Source organism: Tasmannia lanceolata, unplaced genomic scaffold, assembly GCF_043159265.1.
Source record: "Tasmannia lanceolata isolate RefF3 unplaced genomic scaffold, GAP_Taslan_0.1 ptg000015l, whole genome shotgun sequence".
NCBI lineage: Eukaryota > Viridiplantae > Streptophyta > Magnoliopsida > Canellales > Winteraceae > Tasmannia > Tasmannia lanceolata.
In genome coordinates this window covers 61200345-61220147 of record NW_027518692.1, presented here as the reverse complement: position 1 = coordinate 61220147, position 19803 = coordinate 61200345, and the positions used below count along the sequence as shown (strand labels likewise).

Sequence of the window (19803 nt, the reverse complement as noted above, 5' to 3'; positions counted from 1 at the left end):
TTTAAATAAACCTTATAATATAAGTTTGCTTCTATTGTTTTGTATAATATCACAAATGCCACTACTTCCTTAATTTCCAGCAATGCCCTTCTGTTTTAATCCTTCCCCACTCATTCACCGGAACACTACCTTCCCGAAAAAAATAACAGAGCAGCGGTTACTATGAGATACATATGATTGTTTGGTGGGCCATGTTTTGACGATGAGATCTACTGAAAATTGTACCCTCGAATGATCCTGACCGTCCAACGTGGGGACTTGAATATGGTTTCGTAAGCGACACTGTGAAGATGACGTAAACTGAAAAGGGAGCTGATAAATTCGCACTCCATAGAGGATAATTCACTCCCCTCTACCTGAATTAGCGTCATAAAGTGTAAAAAAAGAAGGGCATGTGGCAGACTTTAACTCTGTTGTTCAAAGGGTGCGAATTATCCTACAGGGTGCGAATTTATCATGGCCCATTGAAAATTGTAACCTCCAAATATCTGTGAATATGAGATGAGTTAAAAATTGTACTCTGTTTGTTTTTTTGCTTGAAGAGTTGGGAAATTGTACTCTCTGTTGATCTTGACCGTCCAACAGGGAATATGGTTGTTAGTTCAATTTTCCTTAATCATAAATTTACGGTTCTTTGATCACTCATTTTTGGTATATTAGTCACTTCATTGTAGGGTCCACTAGATAGATAATCTAAATGGTAACACTTTAAAAGGGGAGTGGACGGGGCCAATCAAGATTAAGAAAGTGGGTTATGACTATGAGCATTTATTTTTGGTGAGACATCAAAACTTCTTATTTTGTCCTCATAGTTTTTATAGCATAACAATGGTTCTAATTTGGAGAGAGACACAATTTGCACCACTAATGTTCATAGTGATGTCAATCATTTGAATATTTAACCTTAGGGCACTTTTGGCTATCATGAGTTTTTTTTTTTCCCTAGAATATTGGCTTACCCAATGGTGAGGGATGGTGGGAGAGGGATAGATAGGAGAGGGACTGAGTGAGGAGAGGGAAAGAAAAGCCTGAAACCACGACACGGTGAGGGATGGTGGGAGAGGGATAGATAGGAGAGGGACTGAGTGAGGAGAGGGAAAGAAAAGCCTGAAAACCACTCTCTCATCACTTGTAGACACTAAAAATCGTGAAACAGAATTCGACATGGCCTTAAGGTAATTGGGTCATCTTTCACCTGATTTTACTTTCAGAACGGAGCTCCATTTGGGAAGTGTTTTCTAATATTATTTGTTATGCAACTTTTTTATGCACATGTTTTGTACATGAGGCATGCAGTTGGTGTGTGTGTGTGTGAGAGAGAGAGAGAGAGAGAGAAGGACCAAGAGATCTTTGTAAACCTAGGATAAGGACCACATGTGTTTTTAAAGGTACCAAATTATACGGGGAGAGGGGATTACAAGTAATAAAATGAAATTCTGTGTGACTGTGAGCAAAACGTGAAAATGGGACGAGAATTTTTTTTATAAAGTATTAGTTTAAAAAACGTATTAAAAAACAAAAACACATTTAAAATTTTGTCTTTTACAAAATATAGCTGGATAAAGTTGGAAAGTTAGCCGAAAAAATGTGTTTTGCTAACTATGGTTGGGACGTTATTGTATTACAATGTGGTGCGACATTGTTGTAATACAATGAGGCAGGGGGTTCCCATCTTTGACTGATCCGAACCATCCATGGTCAATAACAAAAAATCATAAACTTCTTGATGTTAAAATTGCATAATTAACATGATTTTCAGGCCATAGGAGGAGATCCAAAGCGAGGTTTACAAGATGAACGGTTCAGATCAGCCAGAGGCAGGACCCACTGCGCGATAGCGGACAGCCTCATAGTATTAAAACTGTGGAGAAGTCGTGGCCTAAGATTACAACATCAGATGGTTATTATCGTTCAATTAGTGTCTTGTTAATGAACAGTTAAAAAAAGCAATTGAGAAACCACAACTGCACGATGGGCCCCATGAAATGAACGATCTAGATCATGTTCACCTCATATTGTGGGCCCAAGAACATGACAGAAACAATTAATTACAAGTAGTTTTTTATCCCTCAAAATTGGTCATCTAAAGGAACCGAAAACACATGATTCTTGGTTAGAGAGAGACATTATAACTCAACTTTCGGTGACATCCAATAGAACAATCCGTTTTGCTTGGCAAAGAAACAGGGGCATTCTTAGGAATTTTACTAAAATTCAAGGGTCATTTCCTACATTTCCAACTCACTCCCTTTGTCCCAAACCTTAAACATATTTTTATATTCCGAATCATTGTATTTAATTATAATTATATTTATATGAGGAATGATAGATACAAGGGAGCCCTTGCATAAAGAGCCGCAAAAGGGCTCCTGATTGGATCCACATCATCAAATGTAACTGATTTTTCTTTTTTCAACCAATTTTAAAATGTAACTGAAAATTACGTGGATCCAATGAATAGCCCTTTTGCCGCTCTTTATGCAAGGGCTCCCTTGTATCTATCATTGCTCATATTTTTATATTATATGCAAAGTATCTTATGTAAAGCTCTAAATTCATTCTAATTATAATAATTAAATGCAATTTAATATTATGTTCGTAGGGATATATTATATGCCTCGTTTTTTGGTGGTTGTTGCCTTTTAATTGGTCCCCCTCACAACCTATACTTGAAAAAAATAAAAAATAAAAAGAAACCTTGCTTTTTACTGGCCTTATGCTTGTACTAATTCCAATTATGGATTCCTGTCCAATGGGATTAGATTCGGACTCAGGCTATTCATTTTTTTCGCTAAACTTTTGTGATAGACTTCTTCTCCAATGGGATCAGATCCGGACTCAGACAATTCTTTTTTCGCTAAAATTGTGATTGTCTCAGGACCAATGAAACCCATAATTAAGTCTGAGAGATCGGATTAGCGCTTGACGCTTTGAATTTGAAATTTCTTTGCTTAGATGATTGATGTTGATTACAAAGGGGTAAGAGGGTGTTGGTGCAAAAATCATGCATTCTATTTATATTAGAGAAGAATGTCCTTCGATCGAAGGCTTTCAAATGTCTTTCCGAGACGTCCTCGAATTTGAGTAGTGTGCAAACTCACAATCAAACAACTGTTGGTTTTCGATTACCTTGTGAACAAGGACTTAACAATTCATTTAGGGCACGTTTGGCTACCATAAATTTATTTTCACGATAAATTAGCTTCTTCATGTGGTGAGACAGGCTGGGAGAGGGATTTGTTCTCCTGAATATGAGAGGGAGTTAGCTAGGAGAGGATAAGAAAAGCCCAAAAAATAAGGAACAAAAAACTCCACTTCAAATGTCGTGACTTTTTCCCATGTGGCTGAAGCGAAAGTGGGTAATCCAGGTCCATCGGGAATAGGAGGTGTTCTTAGAGATGAGAATAGCATCATAAAGTGGGCTTTCTCAGGTCCGATAGGAATTACTGATTCGAATGAAGCAGACGTGAGGGTTATCCTCCAAAGTATAAGATTGTTGTCGGAAAATGATTTGGACAATCTCATACTGGAAGGGGGTTCTCAAAACGTCATTAGAGGGCTGGAAGGCAGATCTCCTCACCCTTGGAGACTTTTAGAGTTCCTTGTGAGATTTTGGATCAGAATGAGGGCCATATTGTCAGCTTTCACCACATTAAGAGGTCAGCGAACTAAAATGCGGATCGCCTAGCCCAATTAAGAGCGGGTAGAGAGGTTTTGGAGTTTTTTTATTACTCTCCTCCTTGAGCTGCTATTCATCTTTGATTTTTTGTTATGTTCTCTTTTCCCACGAACGTCTTGATCATGGCACTCTTTTCTTTCTAATAGAATCTCAACCAGTTCCAAAAAAAAAACACCCTCAACTCATTCATGCCCTCTCAAATCTCTCCATCTCCCACTTGTCCTACCCCTCTCACACACTTGAAGACATGGATTTATCATGAACAAAAATTCTTGGCTGCCAGGCATGGTCTGAGTGTAAAGAGAGGAATTCCGCGCTTTCATCATAGCGGCAAGTCTTGATGTTGCATGCATCATTAACTTTCCTTTTGAATTTTGGGGTGTAAACAAAGAGGGTGGAGAAATTGGTACAGGGAAAGAATTGATACCGTGTAAGTGTGATGTGATGTGGTGAGTGGCTGAAAAATAAGAAAAGAAAAACCTCTCTTCCGAGTAAATTTTTTCTTTTCCTTATTTCAAAGCCACTTCCCATCATGTTCTCAATCATGCCCTCCACATTCTCACCATCTCTCGCCCTCCTTGGCCACCCACAACTTGGTAAACTTATATTCCATAATTAAAAATTGTATGGCTATCAAATATGGCATTAAGAGTCTTTCTCGAGGGTTTAGATTACCTGGTTCTTTGGCATACTTAGTTCAAGTTTCGCAACTTTGGAAATGATCTTGGGGAGGTTATTTGAGCCTTTGCAGCCCTGTAAGGTCGACGGATGCTTCGGAAGCAGAAGTGTGTGCAGTTCACCAAGGTCTGAAGTTGGTGGGTAGAGATCATCGAGATAATGTGGTGGTTGAAAGCGACTCATTGAATGTCATCCGGTGGTTAAAGAGACCTCATAAGCTGCCTTGGATATTCAATAGATTCTTTGATGAGATGTTTGATTAGATTAGATCATGTCTATAGAGTTTCATCATGTCCCACCGATCTGCTAATAAGGTGGCGGATAGCTTAGCTAGAGAGGGAGTGTCCAAGGAATCATTGGCGCTATTCGACTCTCTCCCTCCGTGACTTGTTCTTTTTATATTGTTGAGTTTTATCGCTTGGTTTATGCTTTCATGTCCCGCCGATCTGCTAATAAGGTGGCGGATAGCTTAGCTAGAGAGGGAGTGTCCAAGGAATCATTGGCGCTATTCGACTCTCTCCTTTCGTGACTTGTTCTTTCTATATTGTTGAGTTTTATCGCCTGGTTTATGCTTTCTATGTGCTTGACCATCTCGGTCGTTCTTTCATTCAAAAAATCTGGCTACCATTTTCCCGAAAAAAAAAAGAAAGAAGTTTCACAACTTTGGAACTTGTTCCCAAACTCAGATCAATACGGCCATGTTTGGCAGCCATGAAAGTTTTTTTCATGGATTGTTAGCTTATCAAGTGGCAGGAGAGGGACAGGGAGATTGCAAGAGGGTGAGAATTAAAAGAGCACGAGTGAGGAGAGGATAAGAAGTAGTTGGAAGCCTGGAACACACGAAAGTAAAAAACTATACTCAAAATAGAGTTTTAGTTTCCCTTATATTTCATCCACTTGGCACCATTCCCACTCATGCCCTCTCAATTCTCTCCCTCTCCCAGTCTCCCTACCCCTCTCTCAACACATGGTAATTTTTTTATTTTTCACAACTAGAAAAGAAAATGATAAATTTTAGGGATTCTGTAAATAAAACTTGAACTGTTGTCGTTCCATTTACTTTGTTTCAAGTTGAATTAAACAATTGAAAGTAAAAAGTTTTGGAAAAAGAAAATTTATTTCTAAATGCATTCCAAACCGGGCCTAAGAGTAGATATAGTTGCATGGGATTTGTGCAACTTTATGCGCATTCCTCTTTATATGCCTTATTTGGATTGCAGGATTTTTTTTTACTAGAGTTTGAGAAAGACCTTATTACAAAAGTTCGGGAAAGAAAAACCTTTCCAGAATTTCCTACTTTTTTAATCGTGGGTTACACAAAAAAAGTTGCTTGAATCACTGCACTTAAAAAGTATTATTTAGAGGGGAGGGGACCTTTAATTTAGGGTGCTGATATCGGCACTACCAATTTTGATAATGGCGCTGCTGACATTGTTTTAGACTTTATTAATTGATTTTCACTACTGTTAACGATAGTGAAAACGATATGAACATGCGGGGTTTGCTAGGCAATTTCGTCTTACGAATTTAATTCATCTGATGTGGCTGTTCTCACATGCAAAAGCCTACCGTGAAATGGCTTTCTCCGGCATTGCCTAGCAAATCATTCTTTCTAAATAAGCTATAATAATATCATTTCTCTCTTCCGTCTGAAAATAGATTTTTTATATGGTGTAAGCCCTTACTTATTGTCCTGTATTTAAGAAAAGAAAAGAAAAGAAAAACACTGTACGGACCACACTATAGGATGATCTAAAATGTCCATGTTATGGGAGTTTTTGCCCAAAAAATTATTGGGAAAAATACACTTAGACCTCTTGTGGAGGCCCCCTATGGTTTCTGACACATTCAACTTAACCCCAAAAGTTTAAAAAGTTACAAGTAGACCCCCTGTGGTTTCATTAGGTTTTTTTAATTGGACGGAGCTGACGGCATGAGGGAAAAGACCAAAATGCCATTGCCTTCCCTAGCTGAGAATTAGGGTTTTCATACTTGAAAACTAAAAATTGGGGTTCGGTTCAAACCCTTGTTGATTTATCAATATAAACCCTCCATTTAGGAGTTTTATTTGTCTTCATTCACATCATTATAATGATTTGCACAAAAACCCTAAAACACACCCTAATGTTTTAGGGCTTTATTTTTTGTTTTTATCAAAGTTTTGTGGAATTGCATATTGTGGAAACCTCTATAGATCGGAGGGCTAGGATCATCCTATGGAAAATGATTTTTGGGGCACAACCTATGGACAATTTGGATCATCTGTCTGAAAAGTACTCTTTGAAAAAAATAATAATAATTTTGGACTATAAGGGCTCACCATATAAAATCTCGTGAACAAAAAAGGCTATTGAAATTGGCACTACCATGTTTTAATAATTGCACAAACTCAGCTTATCCTTTCGGTTTTAATTGGCTTATTAGAGCTTTTTGGGAATTGTAATAACCTTTGGCAGTTGTTTAAATAATAAAAGACACGGTCAGTTAATGCAATTATTAAAACATGGTAGTGCTAATATCAGCAGCCTAAAAAAATTTCCTAAGAAAAGTTTTTCCCCAAGAAAAGTTTTTCCTGCAATCCAAACATTGGCCTTACTAGAGAGACTTCACCAAAATGAAGGTTTTGTTTTGTGCCGGCCAGGGACTTAAGTCACAGCGTATATACATGAGAACAGAGGCCTAAAGTTCACCTAAAACAGTTGGAACTTGAAATTCTTCCCAGTGTCGATCCCATTTACACAAAGTGAGTATTTCTACCTTTCTCTCACCGAAACCCTAACATCTCTGGTCTCTTTATCTCCCTCTCCCACTTTTCTTTGGTTTTGCATTTTTTCCTTCGGAGCTTGTGTGAGAAGAAACCCTAATGCTCATTACATGTGTGTGATTGAATCTTTGTTTGGTAACACCCTTTACTTGAATCTTTTTAGGTATTACCTTTTCATTGCCTATGATGATTATAATGCTATATGAGTGGTATCTTATTACCAAGTTATGGAATTAGGGCACGAGCAGTGGTTGATTTTCTGTGTTTGACAAGTACTTGTAGGTAATCTTTTGTGATAAACATGTTGTACAACAAGAGTTAAAGTATAATGGCTACATACTTTGGATAGTAATCTTGATCTTAAGCGGATTTCGCTCAATTTCTTATGCTATTCTGTTGTCTTGCTCTTTTATTATTTCTTACTGCTTCTTTGATGTTTCTTCGCAATTTCAGCTTTTGGAATGAGTTCAATTCTTCTATTCTAAACTGGGTGTTTGACATTAGTATATTTGTGTATTGCATTCAGTTAAATGAAGTCTCACAACACAAGAGACATGTTATTCTGGTGGTGGACATACATTACTCATCAGGATGACTATGTTTAAAATTTTGATTTCATTCTTCGCCGATTCTTATCTAACTAGTTAAATGCATTCTCCTCGGTTTGAGATGTTCCTTGATAAACTCATACTGTGCTGTCAACGCTGGGTTTGTAAACCACAGCAATATAATTAAGCATCAGTTTGTTGGTGTGCAACCTACTAGAAGTGTCATATTAATTCCATGTTACATGTTCTCTCAAAGGAATCTATTTTCATGAGTATCATCACCATATTTCTTTCTTTTTCATGTATTCATTGGTGGTCACCCATTAAGGATAAAGACAGAATGAAGTCAAGGAATTTTATTTATTTTCAGTTCTGTGCGTTTATGGGTTTCCACATATTTTATATGCCTATTCTTACATATGCCATCTGTAGATATAACACCGCCATGTGATTCCATCTTGGCAGGGTATATCTGCGATCTTTTTCTGTTGGATTACCACCTGTACCTGCAGATATGAGTTTTGCTTCTGAATGGACAGCAGGTATTTTTCATCATCCTTATTTTAACATTACATGTAACCATAAGTTCCTAAATGGTTTGTGTTTCCTCTGCGTAAGTGACTTATAATTTATGTTATTTGTGTAACTGTGCATCATCATCATCTACCAAAAAACTGTGCTTCATATCCAACTATAATTGCTGCTGTCATATCTTTCTCTTTAAACTGTGAGTCCTTTAATTTTTTCACATCTTATTTAAAAGTTTTATCCCCAACTAGTTTGGGAAAAAGGCTTTGTTGAGTTGAGTTGAGTATTTAAAAGTTTTATCTTTAATGCCACAACTATGGATGTCTAATATTGACCATGTACTCCATTTGTTCTGCTTTATCTATCCTGCATGCCCCACATTTTCTTTCTTACCAGGAAGCATGCTTTGTTGACTTTTAAAGCTGTATCCTGTCTCTTTTTCTCCCCGTTGTGGGATTTCCATAATTTTTACAGGCTTTCTTATGGTTGGTTCCATGGGGCTTGTAGAGGTTTTGTAGTTTTAATCAAATGAAATTAAATATTATGAAAGGAAACAAAGAAACAAAAGTATGGTCAAATCATTCAAAAAAAAAGAAAAACAAAAGATTTGTAAATTACAGATCCTTCATATGGTTTGATATCAGGTCCACATTTTCAAATCGCACGCCCTGGTTTGCAAGCTTGTCTCACTTTTAATGTTCTTGTCTTTGTATGTAAAAGAGTGATCAGCCAAGGAAGCTAGTCACATTTTCATTTTTAGGTAACATTCTTCAAGATCCCAATAAACCCCATTGCTGGCCCGGTGGGAGTAATAACTCAATGGAAGCAGAAGCATAAGCCCTAAGAAGGGTTGAGATTTCTCATCAGGTTTCTCAGTGTTGAATCTTTCAATGAAAATGGTTCCCAAAACGTTATAGATGAAGCAGAGAGGGGATGGGCTTCCCTTGGAAACTTGTGGATGCATTTGATGAGATATTAGAAAAACTTGAGGGTCGCTGCGAAAAACTTGAGGGTCATGGCATCCGCTACTGCCATGTGCGAAGAACGGACAATGAGGAAACTGATAGGCTTGCTAACAAAGGAGTGTTCAGTGAGAACCTTACCGTTAAGGATCATATGCCGGAATAACTTAGGTTGCTGCTGTTTCGAGTTTTGGCTTTATCTCTATTTGGTTATTTAGCATTTGTATTTTTTTAGTCCTTGGCCTAATCACTTCAATTTGGATTTTGTTTTGTACTTTGTTTTGCAGTTTAATGAAGTTGATGCTATTGAAAAAAAAACACATTGTTTCATAAGATGGCCATGACTCAGTTTGATGTGAATATTGAAATTTTAAGATTTGATAGCGTCGAAGAGTACATCATTACATCTCCCAAGACTTTCAGCATTATTTATAGGAATCTGGTTTTGACCAGAAAATGACTTGTCCTTGCCCCTTGAATGAAGTTACCATTCCTTATTGCCTGAAGCTTATCGTAATTGCGTTTATTTTGATTAATGGCATGCCGTCTCATTTCTTGGAGCAATTTACCCTATTAATGTCCCTGCATATACGGATCTGATACTTCCGGACCTACATCCTTCAGCTGGCTTTTATTCTTGGCCTGTTAATGGGCCCTACCGCTCTAGTGGGTTGAGAATTTTGTCTGTCAGCAATCCAAAACATAAGAAAAATAGCTTTTAAGGTGACAAATCTTTTACAACTAGTGTGTTGCCCCAAATTACTGATACAACTATTGGGACCAGGCTATCTTAGTTCAAAATCAATTGGGCAACGGGCAGTAAATGGGGCCACAGGAACTAACCTCCTTGCTCTTTTCTGTAATCATTGGGCGAGAAACTATTTAGCATATAGGCCTCACTAGCGCTTGCTGGCTCTGCAGCTTTCCTCAAGTTATGAGGAAGTGTCTGAAGCCATGCTCGTGCTTGATGTCGTTGGTGTTAGAAACCCACATTGCATACAAAATGTGATCGGGTTGTATTTTCTGTTTCAGGATCATCTTCACCCTGGGCAGCCCTTCGAATTTAATGAAGTTTCTGTTATCTACTAAAAAAAATGTGATCTGGTTTTGATTCTGCCGTGGCTTTCTTTGCTAAAGTTTTTCTTCAGAGTTTAAAAAAAGAAAAAAAGAAAAAAAAACAATAAAAGCCTTGAGTCCCGTAGCTTTAAGATTTGAAGTAGGGACCTGCCTCACTGGGGTCTGTCTAGATTGATTGAGTTGAACACCCTGTCTTGCCTCACCCTGGGTGACTACTTCACACTACTAAGCCAGGTACAAATTGTACAATTGGCTGGTAGTGCTGTAGACTGTTTTCTGTTTCAGGTGCTCTTGAAACTTGCTGTTCTTAGAATCACCTAATGATGTTGTGTACGGTACTAATCACAAAACAATAGATCTTGGATACACACACACACACATTCATGATATATGCCATCTGTTTTATTTTGTTATTATTGTTATTATTATGGTTGGAATACCACACATGACTGATGTGATAATGATATTATATGGAATTTACCAACTGCATCTTGTTGCATTTGTATGAAGTGGGCCGTTCATTGTTGGGGAGCCTTGGCAACAATTCATCCGGTTTACTGAGAACAACATCTCATGATATTATGACAAAGCTGGCTTGTGGCAATTTCTACTCTCAGGTTTGTTTCGGTTTTATTATATTTTTGTATTCTAATCATTCAAAAAATAAAATTGTATTCAATTTTCCATGCTATCTATGCCAACCTTAGCACTTCCAATTGCAACTTCACAAGCTTGTCACTCATTTAAGTTTACTAGCAGTTTCCAACTCCCACTAGGTTGAAGCTCGCTTCCAGAATTTAGTGGAAGCGTGCTTCCAACATGCTTCCTATTGAGGTGATTATTTATTTTTCTAGGATTGTTCAAGTTTTAAATTCACTTCTTTGGCGATCAGCATAACCCTGCCTATTATATGGATATCTTCCTAAACAACGTCTGCCCATCTTACATGCTATTACTAGGACTGGATTGGCTGGGAAAGATGCCCGGGAAAGGCCCTTGTGCACATATGCATCTACCTGAAAAATTAAAGAAGTGTAATCATACCTGAAAAGACATTTTAAGTTTGAAGTAAAATTTGTTAACGTAAGTGTAATTCTGGAATACAGTTTAAGTTAAATCTAAGTGGAGAAAACCCAATCCTCCATCTTCTCCGGCCAAACCCATCTCTGACCCATACCCACCCTCAATCCAACCATTATCATTTCCCCAACTTCTTCTTCTATCCATAAAACCCTAGATCTGCAGATCCGACCATTTTCTTCCCCTCCTATAACCCTAACCTTAGATCCATCACTTTTGTCAGCTAGACCCGATGCTCACCACCGAGATCTGAAGGGCTTGAGGATTTTTCATCGTTTTCTGGCAAGCATCTACAGGATCCGATTTACTTTTTGCTTGTTTAGTTCCTTCATCAACAAAGATTTAAATAATTGGATTTGGGAGGATGGTCGGAGGACTGGCAAGCGAGAAAGGATGTTTGGAGGACTGGCAGTGCTACTATTGCTCCTACCACAACTTTAGTTGGCGGCAAAGATGTAGAAGGTGCACGCAAGTTAAGGTAGAACCGAACCCTTCTTCTGTAACGCTTTCCGACGGTGGGAAGAGTTCCAATAGGAAAATTAAACTAAGGAATAGACCTGGTGTTTAGTTTTGCTCCCCCTGGAAATATCTTAATTTCAGGTGGCGGGATAAGTGCCGTTGGTGTCAACGGTCTGAAATCCCCTCAAAATGGGTTGCTCGTGGTACTTCAGAACCTCGTCTAGAAGCTAACTGTGGGGTGGACAGCCGATGGCCTGATTCGGGTAATATCCATTTACTTGAGGGTAAAGGGAGCCCAGCCCTTTCCATTTCCGGCAAGGAAGTGCTAATACGTATGGATACCCTAAAAGCTTGTCTTATAGGAAAAAAGAAAGACGGTAACGTTACTCTGGAGGATCTCTAATTTTGGGCACAAAAAGTTTGGGATTTTCCATCCTTACATTGCCCTTGTACTTTGGCGGAGAACGAGATCCTCTTTAAGTTTGAATCTGAAGCCCGGGCATTAAAGATTCTTGCGATGGGATCTGAAGCCCTAGGTAATCAATTGGTTTCTCTCTCATCGTGGAATAGGGAGTTCCTTCAAGGTGAGGAAGCCCTTTGGGTTAATTTTTATGGTATCCCACTGCACGAATGGGCTGTTTCAATGGTGGAAGCTATAGAGAATCTCTTTGGTAAAGTATTGGAAACCAAAATGGAAGGCAACCACCAGCATTGTATGAGCTTTGTCTCGGCCAAAATTCTAGCCCCCCGGTGGCATTTCCATGGTTCTTGTGTTAGAATTAGAATTTTTGACAAGGTTTACTCCATTGGGATTGATTTTTAGGAAAAAAAACATGATAATAAAAATGGTGGCTACTTTTCTAAGTACTCTAATTCCTTCGAATGTGCTGGTTTGGGCATTATGCCGTCGATTGGGGGTTCCCCGCCGATTGAGGATCGGATTCCTGGTGAGCCGTTGGTTCCCCTGACTAATTCAAAATTTAAATCCAATGATGGCGCTGAGAAAGAGCTCGAAAAAGGTGCGAAGGGGCCTGCCGTTAGGAGTGTTGGTCAGTCTTGTGTGCCCCTGGTGGGGCTCAAGAAGAGTAAGCCATTTGACTCTGCTACCCCTAGACGGAAAGTTGCTTGGTCGGACTTACCCAGTAAGGAAAGAAATGAAGGTGCTTTCCCTCCAAAAGTAAGGAACACTTTCGTTTCTCGAGCCTCTAACAACGTTAATCATGGCCTAAATCTTAATGCTTTGGTGGCAAGATCAGGAAATAACCTCCTCGCACGTATTGTTGAGAAACTTTTGGATGCTTCTTTGGTAGGGTCAAGAACGAAAAATAGTAGACTCTCAAATCTCCTCAAAATTTATTCCCGGTCGCCCAGGGTAGGATTTGCTTCGGGTTAAATTATTATTACTAGTTATTCCAGTTAGTAATTAGTAGCTTTTGGGTCTGGGGGGGGGCCTCCTTTTTGTTTCGAGTTTTCCTCCTTTTCTGGTGATCGAAGCTTTGGCTACCCTTGGGGCTTTTGGTGCTAGAGAATGTCATGTAGCAGTTTAGAAAGATGACTGTTGATGAAGAGATGGTCTTGTTGGGAGATCGCCTTCGGAAGCAATGGAAAGACTTCAACTTTGAGTCTCAAGCTAGGATCCTTACATGGCTGAGCCTCTGTGGGGCATTAGGGTGGTGGGAATCCGGATGGTGGAAGAAATAATTATTAGCCGCTTATTGATTGGGGCTTCGGGGGAACTCCTCATTGACATACTGGATTTCTTGATCCTCCATGATTATGGCCAAGGGGAGTGCGCAATTTTGGCTTGTCATTCAAAGATACAAACTGAATGACTATCTAGATGGTGATGACAAGCTTGTTTTGATGAATGCCCTAGACCATTGGGTATTGGAAAGGATAGGAAGAGGTATGGTGAAGGCTTTTTTGGTTGCGATAGTAGAGATATCGAAAGGAAAGTGATATAGCTATTTGGCAGGGTGGGAGTGCATGGGTGTGTTGACCTATCTGCAGTGGTTTTACCCAGAAGATTTTGTTGGTTTTTATTGGCCCAAGAGTATACTCCTTGCCACTCTTAATTGATTCTATGTAATGCAAGTTGGGACCACTGGTCCCCAATGTAATCTTCGTAGCATCAATGAAATTGTCAATTTCAAAAAAAAAAAAAAAGTGGAGAAAAGCTCAAAATTGTAAAACTATTAAATCCCTAAGACTTGTAACCATGATCAACAATGAAGTTCTACTACTAAATTCTTAAAACTTCTAACCATGATCATCAATGACGTTTCTCGTAACTTCTAACCTAATCTTCTCTCAAATCGTCTTTGCTGAATTATGGACTTGTCTATGAACTTTGGTTGCATCATAAATCTTTTTAAGCAGATTTCCTTCCATATTTCTATCAATATATATGGCCACTAGACGAAACTCAGGTAAAGGTTTTCCTTGCATATTCACAGCAGCAAAGAACATTCATACAGATGAGAACCAACCTCAAAGTTGTGGATAACTCTGGCGCGAAACGGGTCATGTGCATACAAGCTTTGAAGGGAAAGAAGGGAGCGAGATTAGGAGACACTATAATAGCATCAGTAAAGGAAGCACAACCACGTGGCAAAGTTAAGAAAGGAGAAGTAGTCTACGGTGTTGTGGTGCGTGCCGCCATGCAGCGGGGGCGTTGTGATGGCAGTGAAATCAAGTTCGATGACAATGCAGTTGTCCTTGTCAACAAACAAGGAGAGCCAATAGGGACTCGAGTGTTTGGACCCGTACCTCATGAGCTCAGAAAGAAGAAGCATGTGAAAATTCTTACTTTGGCAGAGCATATTGCTTGAGGTATGCACCATCTTTAGCTTTTCTTACTGGTTTTGTGGGGTGAAGGTTGGGAGGAATGGTGGTTTTTAAACTCATGCTGGACATTTTTGTCTTGTTAAAGAGGAGGGAACTCCCATTTTGGGTAGGATTTTGATGTATGCTAAACTTATCTAGTTGAATTGCATTGCACCTCTTACTGTTGCTATGATCCTGTTATTATATGTTCAGGGAGTATGATGCTTAAAGCTATCAGTCTGCCATGTAAATGTTGTATAGTGGTGGCAAATTTATCTCCTCATTTACTGACTCAAACTACTGCTTCAGTGATTTCAGTATCATTAGAATCTACAAATTAGAGTTCAAATCCAAAAATCAGTGTGGCTAGAGATTGACCCAAAAATCAGAAATGTCCATGTAGTCCCCATTGCTTCTGTTAAAGACAGGAAAAACTGTGTGACAATAGGTTTTGGACCCAGTTTGCAGTGGCAGTTATTTCGCCACAGACTCCTCTGTGTCTCAAGGGATAGATCTTCACCTCCCCATACTAGGATAAAAGAATATGATGTGCAAGGCTAATCCGGTCAATGCTAGGAAGCCATATTTTATTGGTCCTCTTTTATGTGCCAAAGCTTGTATTCTCTGTGGCGTTGATTATGTTGATTATTCGCTGTTGAATTTGAAATCAAACAGTCCCAGAAACATCTGCAATGAGGATAAATGTGTATTTAGAGTTCTCAGTAGAATCCTTGTGAATCAATTAAACAGCGCAAAGGAAAATAAAAAATCCAACGACAGAACTCTAAAACCTCACTAACATCTTTAATAGGATTAGAGAAATGGTGAGCAATTATGACTAGAAAACTAGTGGTTGGTGGTCTATTTGTATATATGTGAGTCTGACTTTTAGCAGAATGTGTGAAATTTATGGCAAAACTAAAGCAGATCAAAACAAGAGATTAGAGCAAAATCTTTCTATAAAGCAAAACTGAGGCGATTAGGGAATACATAACGTAACATCAGTACAGACTGCAACAAAGCCGGAATTCCGGCAACTCCGATAATCCACATCCAATATCTGGGTGCCTGAACTTAATAATGAACTATTAAACTAAGCTGAATTACACTGGCACTTCCTAAACTAGTGTGTGGACCCTGGTTAAGCTTCTCATATTAAGGTCTGTCATTGTAACTTAAGTCCTTTGTTTCAGTTTTTTGCTTTCAAAGAGATAAGACGAGTGACATATTGCTATGTGCACATGTAGTACGACGGCGTGATTGTCAACCATAAAAGAAAAAATATTCCATGGAATATCAGTGGGCCCAATTGTGAGATTTGGACAGGGTGAGGGAGAGAGGGTCGAAGTGCTGGGAAATCCCTAAAAACCAGTCAAAAACACGAGCCCATCCATCACAATTGGCCCCAGCAAATATTCCATGGAATATTCATGGTTGGCAAATATCCATGCTTTGACTCTTATAACATTTCTTGACTCAAAGTTTGAAAGCCCTCAAAAGTTGGATGTTTTTTTCCAATGATGTTAGATGTTTTGAAATCAAAAGATACCCAGAAGCATTAAAGCAGCAAAGAAACATGACATTTGCAAAGAAAAACACCCTTTAAATGATTGAACCCAGAAGGGAGATTCCTCCCACTTTTTCCCTTCCAAAGCTGTATCAAATTATACACAGATAATGCAAATGTAGAAACACCTTTGTTTTTTTCTCTCTCTCTTTTCCATCTTTCACTTGGAGATGAGTATACTGTGTAATCCACTGCTCTCTAATCTCATACACATGACACAGCTGATAGATCTGAATCGCTCATCTAGTGGGCCGCGTCACGACCTCTCAAAATGCAAAAAGCAGAATTATCAGATAATTCTAATTATCCTAGGAAAAGAGTTTCACCCTATCAATTGGTCACAGATTTAGTTTTTCAAACCATTCAGTTCAAGTCATGAACAGTTGTGCCCCCGCCATGATAGAATTCAGCAGGTAAACAATCTAGATCTCACTTCCAAGTGTCACTTTACACTAGATCAGAGTCATTGACAGCAGGAAGCAAAAAATGGTTTACACTGTACTTGCCCTCAAAGCAAGATTCAAATTTTCTACTTTGGTTCTCAAGTTCAAAGATGTAAACATCATCACATCACACAAAATAAAATAAAGATTAAAGCACTATGAAAAGCTAGGGAACTAGGGGAAATGTTAAAACACAAGTAAAAAATAGAGAAAAAAGTCATACCAATCCTTTCTCAGGTTTTCAGTTTTCAGTTTCCAGACATGGATCTCTTCATGGGGCTCCATATCAGCTGTCATGATTGCGCTCATCCGGAGGGAATTAGTCCCACTCTACCAAGTGGGGTGAGGACACCCTACATCATCAAAAAAGAAAAAGAAAAAAAAAAGGTTTAGACCCTTTCTCAAAGCTTTGATTTTTCAAGGAGGACCACACTCATATTTCTCTCTACTTTGATGATGATCTATAGGAGTACTTCAAGCACACCTTGATTTGAACCTGCACTAAAATACTTTTGAAATTCAATGAACAATTTCTTTTCTGAGGTCTAGCTGCTTTCCTCCTTGGATCATGACATTGGGACCCAGAAAAAGAGATAAAATGCCTTTCTCATACTAGTCCAAGTATATTGGTCTCTTTAGCAGATTATAAAAAAGGTACAGGCACTAATCAGAGCCACATGATAATAAGCTGTCGAATCAAACCGTATTTGAAGAACAACCTTATGTCATTCGGTCGATCTTCCTTTAAAAAGAACTGTATTTCTTAAATTGATCTTTGCATCCTAGTATATCACTTTTTCAGTCCTTTTTTTTAATAAAAAATCAAGAAATATTCTGTTCATTTTACACTATGAATCGGAACAATATTATTAAGAGAAGATCTCATCAACAGACAAATTTACCTATTGCTTTTTGCCACAGAAATGTTCTATGCCAGACTTCATGATCATGGGTTCAAATCTTCGGGAGCAAATTATTAATGCTACTTACATAATCAAATCAAATCAATTGGAAAAGAAAATAAAGCGGTTCAAGTTTCACATAAACCATGACTATAAAGATTGAATAAATATTATTCTGCAATGGTATTCTGGGTCGGCGGGGACATGAGGCCGAGGGGAGGGGACTGCTCTTTAGGCTCCGATGGTACGCTAATAACAACTTTGGTCCACTAATAGTACAAGGGGATTCCTCGAATGTGATCAGCTGGCCTAGAAATAAAGGAGGTGGGCCATGAAGATTAAACCACATTATTGACGAGATTCGAGATCATGTTCGTCGTATTCATCCCCAACTTGTTCACCAGAGGAGAACGGCTAACTCTGAGGCGGATGCACTGGCCAAAGAGAGGGTCTATGCAACGGGAACAAATGTAACTTATTGTAATTCGTTGCATAATCAGTAGGCTTTTTGTGCCGAATTGGTGATTGCGTTGCTGTCCTGGGACATCTTGTCCCTCATTTTTTATCAAATAAATTATAGTTAATTTTCAAAAAAACAATTATTATTCTGCTATCTGTGTCTGTAAGCTAAATACTCCTCTGCTATTTGTATCTAGACGCTCATCAACACTAAAATAGTACATCGGAATGTGAGCAGGGAATCTGTGAAGGGAAGCCGAGGTGATAGGATTTGTGCCAGACTTTCCCAAAGCATTCAAAATTGGAATTGTGCAGAAGAATTCTATTGTACAAACTAGAAAACGCTCACTCCATTTGAGCCTCAGAAAATATATATAGAAATACTTGCTTTGATTCAGGGACAACAGAGCGTGTGATCTTTTTTTGATAACCAACCTTCTGAGAAAAATTCAGTAACAAAGCATGACCTTGGAGGGACTACACCCTTTCGGAAATGGATCGATAGGTGGTTTCCCACCTATAATATCAGCTATACAATACAAACAAAAGCCCTTTCCAAACTGATCTCCAGGTGATGAATATCAGTTTGAAGCACTCCTGCCAGACGTGCAAAAAAATAAAAGTTGACTAAGAAAATGCAATCATTTATGCACGGGCACAAGGTTAATAACTTCATTCAACAAGAATCCGACGAGAACCAAAACCTCAAATTGGTGCTCAATCAACTTTCTAGATTCTAAGAAGCTTAGTTCCAATTTTTTCAAGAACGAGTTTTTGAGTATTCAATCAAGTTTTTTCTAGTTTTTGGAAAAACACACTCCTTTAACTTCAAGCTAACTAGAATTTCTTGAACCCAGTTCAAGTCTAACTGACTTGATGAATTTATAGAATTGAGTCTAGACTAATTCTTAACTGACTAGATGAATTTATAGACTTGATCTAGATTAAGTCTTAACTGACTAGATGAATTTATAGACTTGAGTCAAGATTAAGTCTTAACTGACTAGATAGGATTAATTCTGATCTTCCTCACCAATCTGATTTTATGGTACCGGTAGACAGAGATTCCGTTATGGTCCAATTCTGAACAGTAATAAATACCGGGACTTTGCAATATTCGATTGTTCACAATTCTGCATATTCCATTTACTATAGAGGTTCTTGAGTACTCAATCTAAGTTTAAATTCAGTGTCTATCCAAAATCTGATATTCAGAAATGACGTGTAGCCTCTTCACAAAGAATGACACTTAAAACCTTATGTTGAAAAGCACAATGATAGACTAGGCTCCAACTCCAAGTACCACATCTCAACTTCAATTTCTTTCATAAAATCAGCAAGTTTTTCGGTGACCAAGCTGTGTCAAACTCAGGATTCAGAACTAAAAGATCAATGTCGATCCCAAGTCAAATCCAAGTTTTTGAACATTGATAAAGCAGATGTACGGAGAAATAGATTGAGATAGAGACATACCTTTGCTGATGGCACAGACAAAATCCGTGAGAACCTGGAAGATATCAGAGAAAAAAAATGTAGCATGTTAGAAGCCTTACAATGCGTTTAATGATCATTCTGAATTCAAGCTATGAAGTTAGACTAGTTGGTTCATGGAAACCAAGTTTTGTAAACAGGAAAGAAGCCCTAAAATCTCAGTAAAAAATGGAACCTACAGAAACTCGTCATAGAGGATGTGTGCCTGAGCCATTTGACCTAATAAATATGGACATACACAGTCCATGCATCCACTCAGGCCCCTTCAGGCATAACTGCCTGCAGGAAATCAGAGAAGGCAGGATGAAGAATGTGAGGACAAACTCTGTAACAAAGGCTC

General features: G+C 38.5%; 1 protein-coding gene and 1 long non-coding RNA gene across 5 annotated transcripts; one reads left to right on the top strand and one right to left on the bottom strand.

The window, feature by feature from the left end:
- Window positions 1–6966: 6966 nt before the first annotated feature.
- On the top strand, window positions 6967–14835 carry LOC143892836 (Ribosomal protein L14p/L23e family protein). Of its 3 annotated transcripts, none has more exons than XM_077397739.1 (4): window positions 6967–7100; window positions 8135–8211; window positions 10747–10853; window positions 14235–14835. In XM_077397739.1, the coding sequence occupies exons 2-4, from the start codon at window positions 8184–8186 to the stop codon at window positions 14604–14606; spliced, it is 507 nt and encodes a 168-aa protein (XP_077253854.1). In that variant the 5' UTR covers window positions 6967–7100; window positions 8135–8183; the 3' UTR covers window positions 14607–14835. The 3 variants fall into 3 exon arrangements, with proteins under 3 accessions (XP_077253854.1, XP_077253852.1, XP_077253853.1); XM_077397737.1 differs by having other exon boundaries at window positions 14232–14835; XM_077397738.1 differs by lacking the exon at window positions 6967–7100 and adding an exon at window positions 7113–7256 and having other exon boundaries at window positions 14232–14835.
- LOC143892837 (uncharacterized) lies at window positions 14232–19803 on the bottom strand. Of its 2 annotated transcripts, XR_013255635.1 has the most exons (4): window positions 19643–19803; window positions 19446–19479; window positions 16835–16964; window positions 14232–15288 (listed from the first exon to the last, which is right to left on the bottom strand). It is a non-coding gene; the product is annotated as an uncharacterized LOC143892837 (long non-coding RNA). The 2 variants fall into 2 exon arrangements; XR_013255636.1 differs by lacking the exon at window positions 14232–15288 and having other exon boundaries at window positions 16659–16964.

Coding starts and splice junctions, on each gene's coding strand:
- LOC143892836 (XM_077397737.1), top strand. CDS start 8,184: ATGAGTTTTGCTTCTGAATGGACAGCAG. Junction 8,212..10,746: donor TGCTTCTGAATGGACAGCAG/GTATTTTTCATC, acceptor ATTTGTATGAAG/TGGGCCGTTCATTGTTGGGG. Junction 10,854..14,231: donor GTGGCAATTTCTACTCTCAG/GTTTGTTTCGGT, acceptor GCATATTCACAG/CAGCAAAGAACATTCATACA.